This window comes from Emydura macquarii, unplaced genomic scaffold, assembly GCF_026122565.2.
Source record: "Emydura macquarii macquarii isolate MOO-44397 ecotype Brisbane River unplaced genomic scaffold, CSIRO-AGI_Emac_v2 contig_2636, whole genome shotgun sequence".
In the NCBI taxonomy this organism is placed as follows: domain Eukaryota; kingdom Metazoa; phylum Chordata; order Testudines; family Chelidae; genus Emydura; species Emydura macquarii.
This window is the reverse complement of record NW_027132773.1, coordinates 22,218,139-22,232,881: the sequence shown is the minus strand read 5'-3', so window position 1 is coordinate 22,232,881 and position 14,743 is coordinate 22,218,139. Positions and strand designations below refer to the sequence as shown.

Sequence of the window (14,743 nt, the reverse complement as noted above, 5' to 3'; positions counted from 1 at the left end):
CCCCATCCTCTCCACCCTGGGGAGCTCTCCATCGTCAGCTCTCTCCTGCTGGGATGCAAGGATCCCGCCCTCCATCATGTTTTGTCCTTCCACTAGCAGGTCCAAATCCAGCTGCAGCTGGTGGCAGCACTTGACGGGGAGGCTCTCGAGGGTCCTTCCTGGTGCACCATCAAGGGGCCCAGTATAGGATACATTACTTCTTGGGGGAGGCCCGGTACTTCCTCTGCCGGGTGACGGGGCATGTCCAGAGGGACTGCCCCCTGGCTCAGCACGGAGGAGTGCCTGGGCCCCCGAGGTCCCGCTGGGCTCCGGTCCTGTGACCGCCAGTGACCCTGACCGCCCAGCCCCCATAATCGCCCGTCCTCCTCCTCCTGTGCCTGTCTCCTCCTCTGCTTAGAGTGTGGGGGCGGCCCCACCCATCATGCCCAGACAAGCATCCGGGCCCTGTCACCATCACCGCATGTCTTGGGGGGAGAGCCCGCGAAGGAGAGGACAGGTGGGTTGGCTCCAGGCATGGGAGAGGGCTCACCCCAGAGGGAGGTTTCCCCTCCCCTTGCCACCCTGCTCCTACCCCCTCGATTCCTGATGCCATCGCCCTTGCCTCCTGGCCTGCCCCCGCTGGCCAGCCCTCTGCTAACACCCTGTAGGGCTCGGAGGGGAAGCGTGGCAAGCAAAAAAAGGATCAGAAACTCCCCAGCACCTCAGATGGGGAGGAAGCCTCCTGAAAATCTCTGCGGGAGGTTGCCACTGGTGAGCCCTCTGCTGCGCCCCCAATGAGGTCCAGCGGGTGGTGCCAGTCAAGGAGGAAGTTGCAGCAGCAAAGAGGGGCATCACAGCTCCCCTCCTGGAGGCCCTTCTAGATTTCCTCCCTGGGGAGGCCTCAGAGGAAGCCACCCCCCCCCACCACCTTGTCATCTGCGCCCCCCCATCAGCGGGGGTTGCGGAGGGGGACTTTGGCTCCATCTTCGAGGAGATCGAGTTCCTGGGTTTGACCTCTGTCACCCACAGGGAGGATGACTCCCTCCCAGAGGGCTTCGATCTAGGCAGTGACCTCCTTGCGCCACCTACTCCTCGTCCCTTCCCTAAACCACTGTTCCCGCCCTCGCCTCTGGGTCACCCACACCCTTCCACATGCCCAGCTGCTGACAGCACTCCACCCGTGGCCACTGAGCCTGCTGAGACAATGGCCAGCGCTGAGCATCCAGGTCATGGGCCCACGTCTGCGGCAGGACAGCTGCCCAACCCCCTTCCGAGACCCCCGGCCTGAGTTACACCCTGCCCGCCGCTGTAGCTATGGGCACCAAGTCCATCGTGGTGGCCGGGCCTACCGTTAGTGAGGGACCTCCCCCCGAACCCATGCCCCTGACCCCTGTGGCGGGTCAAGTGGAGCCACACCCTGATGGCTCGGTTGCAGGGGCCCCAGATCCCAGCCCTGCCCCTGCCTTTATCCCTGCTACTGTCCATGAGCCCGATCCCAATCCCACCCTGCAAGTTAACAGGAGGATGAGAAAGCAGTAAGCAGTGGGGAAGAAGGATCTTATCTGGAGGTACACTTCAAAAGGATACATTTCAAAGATTTATTGGACTATCAGAAGAAGGGGAAAGAACTCTTGTTTTCTGGGTTCAAACTACAGCACAGCAGATTTAGATTAAATCTCAGGAAAAATCTTCCTAACTGTAAGAGTGGTACAATGAAACAGGCTGCCTAGTGAGGTGGTGGAATATCCTTCGCTGAAGGTTTTCAAAAAGAGGCCAGATAGCCTTCTGTCTTGGATGGTTTAGACCAGTGGTTCTCAACCTGTAGCCCTTTGGCCACTTGCGACCCACTCAGCACACAGCTGTGACCCATGTGACACCCTCAGGGCCATACAGGTAATATATATATTGTGTGGATACAGCCCACATAACACACAGAGAACTGCAAATGTGGCCCACAATGGTAAATAGGTTGAGAACCACTGGTTTAGACACAATAAATCCTGCATCTTGGCAGTGGGTTAAGACTAGATGACCCTTGTTGTCCCTCTAACCCTATGATTTTATCCATCTCTAAGGGAGCAAAAAGGATAGTGCTTTTTGCATCCATGAAATTTGGATTCTGGCCCTGTAGACTGACAACTGGTAACAGACAACAAATTAACAAAATTCAAACTTCAGGAGATGCTTGAGGCACAGTACAGATTACATAACTGAGTCCTTTCCTTTATCCTTCTCTTTTTATCCTTAGATTTTGGGACAAAGCTTTTGTTTTGTCTTTTTTTTTTTTTTTTTTTTTTTTACTGTGTTCAAGACATAATAATCTACAGCTGTCATATTTGAAACACAGGGCAATGAATGATTAAGGCTTCTATTACTGCAGGATAAAATCTCTCTTGTTTCTAAGCTGTCCATCAATTGTCATGTTTGTGAGAAACATTTCAAGACCATTGAGTTACCTCAGGAGCTCATGGTTGTTTAATGAAACACAAAACAGGGGGAGGTAGCATGAAACTGAACTGAAGATGCTGCACTTTCTTCTAGCCACAACACCTTGTAAACTGGTTTTTCCAACATAGGAGACTGTAAACTCAGCACATCGACGCTTGCAGAGTTTGTTTGATTGTTTTCTTGCAGGAGGGAGACCCCAATGGAACAAGAAGGGGCTTCAGCCCTAGAAGCCTCTGGTTGTTAGGAGATCATTGGAGACCTTGTGCATTGCGTCATGGCCTCTCTTTACCAGCCTTCATGGCAGCATGGCTCTAGCAGGATCTATATGCAGAGCACAGAGAAGGAGAACATACTACAATAATCCTGAATGAGCTGTCTGCATCTATACAGCAATATCTGGAGGGGACTAATGATAAGTCTTCTCTGCCTGACTTTCGGCCAGTGTTTCTCACAGAGGTTCCAGATGTGTTGGGAGAACTTCATGCCATAATCTATGCTTTGGATCCCTCAGTTGGCGAGGTCCAATTCTTTGCTGGTTGTGATTGCCAGTGCCTCCTTTAAGGAGGACAGGGAGCCAACAGCTTTAAAGGAAGCAAATTTGGCCTTTATTCAAACAGCCATCTCAACACTATAAAGCAGAATCTAAGCTTCTAGTTCTGGTTAAGCCTATGGAAAAGGTTGTGTGAGACAACTCTCAAAGTATTTGTATGCCACTGACTTCCCTGACCCTGTCAGTCAGGGTTCCAACCACAAGTAGCACTGGCTGATTATCTTCTCCTGGTGAAGGATAAAGATCAGATGTCCATCCTGATTAGATCTTTCAGCTGCACTTGATACCATGGGTTATGATGTGCTGGTGCAATTGTAGTACCCATCAGAAGCGGATGTGACTCCTCTTCCATGGTTTCATCCCTTTGACAAAGAGTTCCCAGAGTTTAGTGTCAGACAATTGCTTTCCTACCTGAGGGAAATGTGGGGTATTAAAAGATTCTCTGCTGTCATCCCTCTTATTCTGTGAGTATGTGAGGTTGTTAGGACAGAAGATGAGGCTAAATGAAATGCTTATGGTATACAGAGGATACTCAGCTTTATACCTGTATTCCATTCAGCCCAGCAACTGCAGTCAACTATTTTAGCCAGTTTCTTAGCAATATTAGGGCATGGATGAGTGAAAATTGTCTGGAACTTAGTCTGGGTAATACTAAAATGATGATGTGGTGTGTGGGGGAAAGCAACCCAAAGTGACAGTTTATTGCCTGATTTGCTACAAAGGCAGCACAGCTATGTTCTATCTTTACTCAGGTGCAAAATATAAAAATTAATGGTGATCACAGAGACCACAAGGAGTTGAGTAACTAGGAATAAAATGGATTGAGGGCAGGTTGTGGTCATCAAACAAAAAAGACCAAAATAAAAAATGGCTTCTGCATTCCGGTTTGCCTGTCTGATGAAGACGTCAACTGTTCTGAAGCAAAGATCCATGATTTTCTATGGTCCCCAGAGCAGACCCTAAGGTGGTGAAAGAAAACCAGAAAATCTACACTAAAGGATGAAGTACACCATATGTCTTGAACCATCCAAAGAGAATGGGTGCCTCTGAAAACTAAGGAGACATTGAGTATGCAAAACAATGTAAAAAGTCATATGGCAACTCTCCACCCCAATAAAGTTAATGGAAAAACTCTCATTGATTTCAATGGGGTCAGTATTTCACCCCAGATGTTTACTGTTTTTATCACTACTTTGACATGTTTCTAACTTTGTTTGTGGTATGCACATTTCTATGATTTAGGCCAAGAGGAAAAAGATGCTTATTTTAAATATCTCAGCCTAAATTTTCAAAACTGACTAGTGATTTGGACTCCAACCTGATCTTCAAAAAGTGCAGAGCTCTCGCCCTTTGAAAATCTGGCCCCCTTAAGGTATCTCAAGTTGAGCTTCCCAAAACTGAGCCACTTCAAATGACTTGTCACTATTGAAAATTTAGGTAATCTTTATTGTAGTGAAGCGGTGTGGTCTCCCTCCAAGGCCGACACCGAGGGGCTGGCACACACCACCTGATGAGCAGGCCTGGGTACCAAACCACTTGCAAACCAGAAGTGCAGGGGCAGGACAGGAAGTATAAAAGCCAGGCCCTGTAGCTCAGTCAGGGAAAGCTGCAGGAGGAGAAGAAGTATTCTCTCCCTTTGCTAGGACTTGAGCCCAACCCCGACCCCATTAAAGGGCCACCCGAGCTACCCACTGTCTGGGGCCTACAGGGCCTGCCAGAGCTACCAGGCCCCCATGACTGGGAAGAGTGATGACTGGGCAGAGTGATTTGGAGGAGCTGCCTGCCACCTGCGAGCTGCTGGAGCAGCCTGCCCCGAACAACTTGTAGGAGTTGCCGGATGCTAGTGACCCCCAGGGCCTGCTGGGACTGCCCCTCGCAATCTAACCCAAGGAAGTGAAGTACGACCTGGGCCACAGGTACACAGGCACAGGGGGAGGAAGTAGCCCAGGGATCGCCGACCATGGGTCAGCTGTGTTCAAGCCCAGGCAATATTCAGCATGTTTCAGCTGGAGCCCCGCTGATCCAGTGGCAGGAGGCCCTGCCACTGTTAGGGCCTTAGGCTGGGACACAGTGGAGTCAGGTGGGTCTGTGTCCCCTTCTCCCCTTCCTACCCCAACCTTGGAGTGACTGCCCACTTGGCCTCAATAGGATGTAGCCGTTTGCTCTATTTTGCCTGCCTGTCCAGCCTGAGGGCCTGTAGACTGTTTGTTTTGCCTGCCCCACCCTGACCAAGGGCCAGAGCAACAGACTTTTTGCCTGCCCATAGCGAAACTGTGTGGCCTCCTTCCGAGGTCGACACCGCCACCTCCCCTCACCCCCCGGGCCAACCCCAATCGGTTACAGTTATCGAAAATGTGACTGAAGTAAAACCCAGTCCATGGTCAACCAGATCTATACAGAAAAGAATGTAACTCATGGGCTAAAACCTACTGAACCCCATTCGAAATAACATTTGTGAACTTTCAATGTGAGAAACCCAGCCAGGACTATCCACAACCTCATTGTTTCAAAATGTGACTTTGTTTAATTTTCCTCCTAAAATTCATCAGCAAATTATTTCCCCTTATGGACTAATCACCTGCCAAATTTGTTGTTTTTAAATTCTCTTTTGAGTGAAACATGCAGCAAAATGAGTCTTATAATTCAAACTTTTGCTTCTTTTTCCTGTAACATACTAACAATTACAATGAAAAAGAGAGACTGATTGGCTTGATATCTTCCAAAACAACTTGCTCCTGGGTTAGGATTATATGTGCCACCCTGCATACCAAAACCAGTGTTTACAGACCACTCATAAAACTCTTGGAAAAAGTTACTTATAATGAAAAAGTTGGCACAGCATTAAAAGACACTTCCATGATGATGCTCTAAAACCCCAGTAGAAGACAGTATGGTACATGAGTGAAGACCAAGTAGTTAAACTCATTTGTCTTTTTAGCTTTTTTTTCCTTTCACAACACATCACATTTATTTATTATTACTGCAAATGTGTCTCAATGCCCCCAACTGAGATCTGTGCTAGGCACTGTACGGATACATAGTAAGAGAGCATCCCTGCCCCAAAGAGTTTATAATCTAAATAAGATAAAAATAGATACATAAATAGATCAGGTTTAGCATTCCTGCTTTTCAAAAGAGCTTCACAGCACATAGCCCACAGCCACAATATTGAGATGCCTACTTGTATGGAGACATTTTTAAAGACATATTGGCAAACAAAAGCAAATCTATTTTTAAAAAATGTACACTCCCATCACTAACATTTTAGATTATTAAAATGGAAAGGAATGTTTAATCTATAATTTAAAGATCCCAAGCGTGGATTTGCAGCAGATCTTTGGATCCAGGCCCACTAATTAGAGGGGACCTAACACAGTCTCAGCAGCTGGTGGTGAGTCAGAGCAGAGCAGCCGTAAGCAGCATGCCTCACAGACGGTTGCTGCTAGCCAACCACCTGCTGCTACAAAACCACAACTGTGGCCCCAGGGATAACAGGAGAAGGTGAGGAATGCCATTCTGCCCCCTAACCTCAGCCACTCACGTCAGGTGGCAACATGTCCCAAAGCAAAGGGAAAGGAGGGAAAAGCAACAGCTATCACAATTAATTTTTGCAAGCCTGCTATGGCAATGGGATTGGAGGAGAAGCTAGCATTCTAGGATAATGAAGGGCTCCGTGATTGCAAAGTGCCCTGCTCCACCCCTTGGTCATGTCACTATGGCACAAGTTAATCACTGAGTCACCAAAGTGAGAGGGGAAGGCCCACAGACTGTGGCAGCTAGCTGGTGTTCAGAGAGCATGCCACATGGGTGAATGAGTACTCAGAGCATGCTGCCAGACAAAGGCAGACAAAGGAAGGCAGACCGAGGAAGACAAAGGAAGTGTATGGTGTCTTGCAGCCACTCAAACAGGGGCCCAGCACACAGCACTGTAACTATTAGTAATCTAGGGAGTGGGCTGGTGCAAGCCCACCCACTGCTAAAGGCCCCTCCCATAGCCTAAGGGAAGGAGTCACTGAGCCTGGGATACAACTGATTACAGGGGGCAACTAATGAAAAAAACCAGGAAGGGGTGTGGGGGTCACAGGTTTAAACTAAGGGAACCATAAGGGACACTGAGCAGAGAACCCCGGACAGCGCCCCTCAACCCCCACCAGACCATGCAGCACTCCGTATGGCTCCAGCCCATCACATCCACATGGAGCAGGGAGGCAGGCAGGAGCAGCAGGTTGAAAAGCTCCCTCCCCAGAAACCCTGACAGACCGCCACCATTATCTAAAGGAGCAGAAGGACCCCGCCATCCCACCCCAAGCCTCCTGATATTAACCAACATCTTCCACACGGGACTTTAAAATCCACTGCTATTATTATGCATGACCCACTGCCCTACCTGCTGGGCATCCAGCAACTCTCCTCCTCGCCCACCTTGCTCCATCCCAATCCCTCCCTCTTACTCTAACTCCATCCTTCCTACCCACCCTCTATGACCACATCCTCCTACGACCTCATCCTTCTCCACATCAGCCTCCCTCTTCCCTTTCACCCCTGTCTCTTCATCCACAGCCTCCCTTCTCCCACCCCACACAGAACTCCTCAGTAACACTCCCAGGATGGCTTTCCACACATCAAGAACAAACATGTTTTCAGTTTGGCTACACTATTTTATGGTGAAGGGGAAAAACAAAGAAAGAAGAACTACAGCTCTTTGTCCTGGAAACAACAGCCATCTTGAATTAATTTATAGGGAGTGTGTCCCTGGAGGCCAGCTCGGGAGCCCTTTTTCCTCTTAAAGGAACAGCAAGCAACTCTATTGTTACACAGCTACACCTCTGGTCTAGTAACATCTATGGATAAAATACATCACTTAGAAAAGGAAATAAGCATTATGAAGTTGGCACAACCCATCAATGGAAACACACTCTTACAGCTGTGAACCCATCCTCCCAGCCTCATTGACCGTCACCCCTTGCCCTGTCTCATCTTGTCTTTTAGTAGATTGTAAGCTCTTCTGGGTAGCAACCATGTGCTTTATTTGTTCTCTTACATAGCCAACACCCTTTAAATGCTGAATACATGGTAAATACAATAATACAATAATAACTAGCTGACTGGCCATCTCCAACAGGAATGGGTGAGTTCCCCCATAGAGACAACAGGAGCAGCCGGCCAACTCTGATTTTAAAAGAAACAAATTCCCATGTGCTAGTGCAAAGGGAGAGCCTGGCTAGTGACCAAAACTGTCCCTCCTTGGGATAATTTCAAAACCCAGGAGCCTACTCAGCCAAATCCAGACTACTGGCAATTCTGCTGTCTGGACTAGGGAGGAAAAGTCTGTCAGGAAGTGCTGACAAGGAAGGAGGAAAGAACTAGCTGTCTGGGATAGCGGGGAGGGATCTGAACTCTTGGTGATCAACTCCCTCTTTTTTCACCATTTATGCTGTTGATTTATTTTATGCCTGTCACTCCTTTTGGACAGTGAATCCACACTGATTGGTTACACTTTCTGGTTCTCATGCAGTAGTACAGAGCTATTCTGTTTGATTTCTCAAACCTCAGGGAGGCATTTAGATTAAAAACAGGCATAGATGTTTTAAAAAAAATCTTAAAGACATATCTATTAGTATTACTAGTAGTTTTGGAAAAAATCTTTATTTACAAGACTGAAATTAGAGGCCTACCCTCGTTGCGAGCATGTCTTTATGATCTGCCAAAATCATCACCAGACACTGAGACTATGTCTATAAGGCAACTGCAAGTGTGACCACAGCTTGAGGAAGCACGCCTGCATTAGCTTTAATGTAGCTAGCATGGCCAAAAATAGCAGGGAAGACCTGGTGGCATAGCCAGGCTTCAGCACGGGTTGTACAAGATCACCTGGGACCCTTGGTATGTACGCGCATTGCTAGCCTGCATTGAAGCCCGTGCCACCGTGTCTTCCCTGCTATTTTTAGACATGCTGGCTAGACTAAAGCTAGTGTGGGCATGCCTATCTGAGCTGCAGTCACACCTCTGACTGCAATGTAGACACAGTCTGCATAAGTAAGGGCCTGAGTCCTGAGAAGTGTTGAGCTCCCACAACTCCCAGTGTCTTCAGTGGAACTTCAGCACCTCTCAAGACCAGGCCCTTTATCTCATGAAGTAATAAAGATATGAAGATGGAAAGCAATCAATCAGGTATTTAAAAATAGCCCTTATCTACAAGAAGACAAGACAGAACACTGGTCAGTTTCATACACCACGTGCGTGCACTGAGATGACTATTACAACAATTTATGGACACCAATGAAAAAACATGATTTGGAGGGGAAATCTTTCTGTCTGGCAAGTGCCTTTTATGTTCGTGGTTTTGTGGCAGCAAAATAATAAAGCTATTTTAATTGGCTGTTATCCAAATAGCACAGCAGAGCTGACTAAAATGTTTCAAAGCCAAACTGTTACAAAATGAATGCAATTTCTGAAATCCTTGGAACTTTGTCAGATCTACTCTGATTTGTCCAAAATCTATATTACATCAGACTCTCCTCTAATACATGTCCCAGAGCAAAGGGCCCACACAAAGGACAATATATCAATGAAGACATCACTATGTATTTAGCATGGGTCCAGTGTAATCTCACTTGTATGGTGGAAATCCAGAATAGCACCACTGACTCTGGATAGTCACTGGTGTAAATGAGATCAGAATTTGTCTCCACAGGGTTAATTGGGGCTTAACATGGAGCATAGGGTTTTGTGCAGGCCCCCACTCTGGGCTGAATTTCACCCATTCTAAATTAGGATTCTCTGGCAGCTGGCCCATAACCTTTAAACTTTTCTGGTTGCTGGATTTAATGTACAAAGACTTTTTTATCAGCAAACTATGTCGGGCTAGAAACCAAGCTCCAACTCCTACTCCTCCTTCATGCCACAACATTTTTGTAAAGCTGGATAAACATAGTCTATTGAACCAAGGACTTTGAAGTGTAAAAACCAATACATGGAATAATACAGTATAGTCTGACATATAGGATGGTTGTATTCTAAAAAAAACCCTGATTTTTCCAGTTTGCAATGGCTAATGATGCAGTAGCTTTAGTTGAAAGGATCCTTTATTACGACAATTTACTTTCAAGAGATGTCTGAAATGGACTATCACTCGTATTCTGTTTTGTTTTTAAATGTTGTTGAATAAAAAATACACAAGTATGAAACCTCACATTCCAACACACACAGTATCAGCCTCAATACTAAGCAGGTCAAATGATCTTCAACATTTATGTAAAGTGAAACAAATTAGAGGATTACCTGGGAATGCTCTAATTATCTGGCATAATCCTTCTTTTCTGCAAAGCAAGTGCTGAATCTCTGGGATTGTATTTACCTGAAAAGAATACAGAGAAACTCTAGTGACTTCACCAGTAGATGCACTGTCTTTCACGAGCCCTGCATGTTTTCACATATAATTTGTCAGGGACACCTCATGTGTGAAACTCCTATTAATGTCAACAGGGATTTATGACTCTTTGCTGCTCTCTTTGACCTAGAAAATAGAACTCTGAGGTGGGAGCTTCACAAGGCAAAGTTTCAGACAGTTGTTTCTCCTCTTGGATTCTGTGATTCTGTCACCCCCACAGTTTCCACCTCCACAGCTTCTTACTCCTCTACATGTCTATTAATCACCCGTATTCATAGCACATGGAGAGTACATAGAGAAGAATGATGGTCCAATGTGTAGGTTGTTAGTCTGGGATGTGAACGACCTATGCTAAGTTACTGCTCTGCCACAGACTTCCCTTGTGACCTTGGGCAATCACTTAGTTTCTCTGTGCCTCAGTTTCCCATCTGTAAAATAGGGATAATTGCACTTCCATACCTCACAGGTGTGTAGTTGAGGATGAATACATTAAAGATTGTGAGGTACTCAGATACTAAGATAATGGGACACTTATAAATACCTAAAATGGTCAAATGGATTCACAGGCTCTGTCAGCAATTAAGTATTTACTATGGCACCAAATTGAGAAATAAGGCTGGAAATTAGAAGGTTTCTAACCATCAGAGGAGTGAGATTCTTCCAACAAGTTCATTGGGGACAAACAACGTAATTAGGTTTAAGATGGACCTTTGGTAAATTCAACAACAGGATTATACAATGAGGTTGCCTGAGATAGCAGGGGACTGGACTCGATGACCCAGGAGGACCCTTCCAATTCTATGTCCCTAAATACCTTTAAAAGCAAATGTACCACAATTTCAAAGGCATTAGGTTGGCATTAGTGAGCTGATACCCAAGAGAGATTTCCAATGCTCTGAATGCTAATTGTTCTGTTATGTAGGCCTATGGCCCAAAGACTAAAATATCATACAAAAGCATACTCTGTGAGGTAATCATTCCATCTCTAAACAACACTTGGCAGATGACATCCTTATGCTAATCCTGGCTCACAGAGGAAAATAACCATATTCATGGTACTGGATTCCAGCGTGATTTTATGTGGATAATTATTTATCAGTAACACTGCTCAATTTTATTTCCATCTTAAATTACTTTGTTGCAAGTTGGCCTATAATGTATCCTGACATATCTAATATTCCAATCAGTGTTGCTACTGCTAGCAAGATATTGTCTGTCAATAAAGCCAGTTATAGCTCAAACGAATGATAGTGGGTACCGCTCCTGTTCAATTAAATGTCAATACAATGTTGATAGAGAAATTCTGCCCTGGGAAAAAGGCAATTGATTGTTGCTGGCACTTGGCTTCTTCTCTAGGTATACTGGAAACCACTGTACTCCAAGAGCAGTAGAATAGAGCTCGGTGCTCTTGAAAATCAGGCCAATAAATTAATTCCCTATATATCTATTTAGCAACCTAACTATGATACTCAGTTTTGAAAATCTTGGCCAAACTGTTTATATATATAAACCATGTGCATAATTCCCATTCATAGGAATTTATGTATACCAGCCACTTCTGAATTAGCTCTGTTGTCCTGGGGCATGGGAGGGGCTCTTTTCTCACAAGATCTTCAGCGTAAACCAGGTGTCTGTTTCCCTCATCTTCAACTGTCAGTGAGTCCCCTGGTAGATGTGCTTAAACTCCATTAGGCAAAAGCAGGGCAAAACCTACCATGCAGAAGTGGCTGGCACATCTCAACCTCCACGTGGGGTTAATTTTGAGCATGTTTTCCTGCCACACTGTTGTAGGATGGGGCTGTGTGAGCCAGGGACCTTCCACTGTCATTTATTGTCATTTATTGACTTTACTTTTGATTTGATCATACATTTATTTTTTGGCAAAGGAGCCTTAGTTATGTGGTTTTTGTAAATAGTTATAGTAAATCTAAATAAACAAACACTGAGAGCCAAAATGGTTCTTTGTGCTGCATAGATGTAAAGGAAGATAGAGTCCATGCTTCAAGGAATTTATAATCATACAGCTTGAGCCCAGATGTTTAAAAGTATTTAGGCACCCAAGAAAGCAGATGGACACCTAGTGGGATTTTTAAAAGCACCTAGGTGCTTAACTCCCATGGCAAAATCTACAATGCAGAATTTGCTGGGACTAAGGCACCTAGGTGTTTTTGAAAATTGCACTAGGCACCTACCTGCATCTCTAGGCACATAAATACTTTTTAAAATCTGAAATTTGGTCCTCAGAGAAGGCCAACTCCTAGGTGTAAAGTTACATAAGTAAGTTGCATAAGTCTTTGTACAATCAAGATCCCAATCAGATAGCCAATACAAATTATATATGTACTGGTATAACATTCCAGATGAAGAATTATTCATGAATCAGTGGGGATATTTATAGATTGTAAGGCCAGAAGGGACCATTGTGATCATCTAGTCTGACCTCCTGTATAACACAGGCCATAGAAGTTCTCCAAAATAATTCATAAAGCATACATTTTAGAAAAAAACATCCAGTCTTGATTTGATCATTACTAATAAGCTTTGTGGAAGAAATTCATCCCTCCACCAGACTTGGTCTCTGTTGTTCACCCTCAGTTTTGAAAGTGCAATTTTGTGCCTACAATTTTTATTTGTGCAAAATTTTTGAAATTATAAGTCAAAATGGGCCTGCATTTTTGTTCCCACAATTTTGTAGGTGCAAATAACTGTGGATAATGTAAGTCACTTAGATGTTTGCACCTGCAAGTCAGGTATTTAATCAGGTACTTCAATGACTATGTAACTTAAATTGGCCTGGAATAGGCAAAATTCAGGTGGAAAAAAGTAAGGGCCAATTGCAGACATCCTTAGCTAATACTGGCACTGATGCTGCAATTGACAGTGTGTGTGCAGACTGCTGTGCCCATGCAGGTCCAAAAGGACTCCTGTTCAAGCTCCACATGGATGCAGCAGTCCATCTGCACGCTGTCAGTTGCAGGACCAGGGTCGTTGTTTGGAGAGCTGCTTGTAGTATGTTTGTAAAATGACTATACAGTGTATGTATGTGTGTGTATATTATACAGAATATACATATATATACATATGTTTATATTTTAATTCCCAGAGCAAATCCAGTCCTTGCATAAGTGCCACAACTTCCATGTACATTTGACTGAACTTGTCCCCAGTCATTCTGAAACTCTGAACATATATTTTAGCTGTTTCTCCTCATTCCTAAAGTTTCTTTTCTCAAAGAGACATTTGTTACAATTGGCTTTTACATCTGTATTTCTTGTGATGCATGACAATTGAATTCTGATTGTGGCACAAGAGTCCAGAAAATCAGATTAGGTAAGAGCAAAACATGACATTGAGTTGTAACAATTTTCAATTTCTACGAACATCAAAAAATTAAACTACATGCAACTTGAAAGCATTAAGAAATTGCTCTTGATCTCTGGATAGCATATCTGCAAGAATACAAATATGATATACAAGAAACATCACTGAGTGGGCAGTGAACGTGGAAACACAGCTCTGGTTTACAGTCTCATGAACCACATTTTTATACCATAAATTGATAACTGAACACTATTTTTGTCAGTGGGTGCTGAAAATGTGGGGTACTCCAAACAAAAGATGACATGTCAATACTTTACCTTCTGGAATAATTCTAACTGATGCAAGTCATCTATTTGAAAGCAGTCTGTATCATCCGTTTTACTGGAAGATAAGCAAATCAGAAGATCCCAAGAGCTTAATTCACCTATCAAAAGGAACAGAAACATATTGAGAAAGAGATATCATGCAATTCAAGCCTGAATGGAAAAATATACAGAGCCAAATCACGAGGACTGGCAGACTTGTTAGAGTATTAAATATACCACTAAGTGGGGGAGGGGTGGGTGCTTTACTTTTCTATCCAGCACCACAATTTTGTTTTGTTTGGTTAGTTCTGGGCTTTGGGCCAAATTCAGAGTCGATGCATTAAGAGGTGTACGTAAGACTCCTCACACTTGCTCCCCTGAAGTATGGGTCTAAGACAGTGTAATTTATACATTAAGGATCTGTAAGGCATTTTACTGAAGTTGAGTAGCCCCTTCCTAATTTAATCTACTCCTTTTCCAGGTCCAGCTTCCCAGCATGTATAATTTTATGGCAGATGTCACTGTGTTACATATAATATTCTACATTCTTTTTCTTCGAGCATGAGCAAGTTTTAAATCTTGCAAATAATGCTTCTGTTATTGTTGATTTGGTTGTAATGAGGAAGCTGTAGAGGAAGCTTCTGGAAGTAGCAAGATAGTTTGCTCTGCTAGAATCAGTTCTTGGCACACAGTTTCTTCCTGGAAACTGGGCATTGGATTGCCAGCGTACCATTTGTCACCATCTCTGTT

The 14,743-nt window shown here is 44.6% G+C and overlaps 1 protein-coding gene across 2 annotated transcripts in view; it reads right to left on the bottom strand.

Annotated features, from left to right (window-relative positions):
• CPED1 (cadherin like and PC-esterase domain containing 1) overlaps positions 1 to 14,743 on the bottom strand; it is a 169,872-nt gene that overhangs the window by 123,555 nt on the left and 31,574 nt on the right. For both annotated transcript variants that reach the window (XR_010922862.1, XM_067564278.1), the window contains exons 4-5: positions 14,006 to 14,112; positions 10,259 to 10,334 (exon numbers count right to left, since the gene is read on the bottom strand). Coding sequence is in view for 1 of the 2 variants with exons in the window: in XM_067564278.1 (XP_067420379.1) it covers positions 10,259 to 10,334; positions 14,006 to 14,112 (183 nt within the window). In the remaining variant the exon portion in view is untranslated. The remainder of the gene's footprint in view (positions 1 to 10,258; positions 10,335 to 14,005; positions 14,113 to 14,743) is intronic.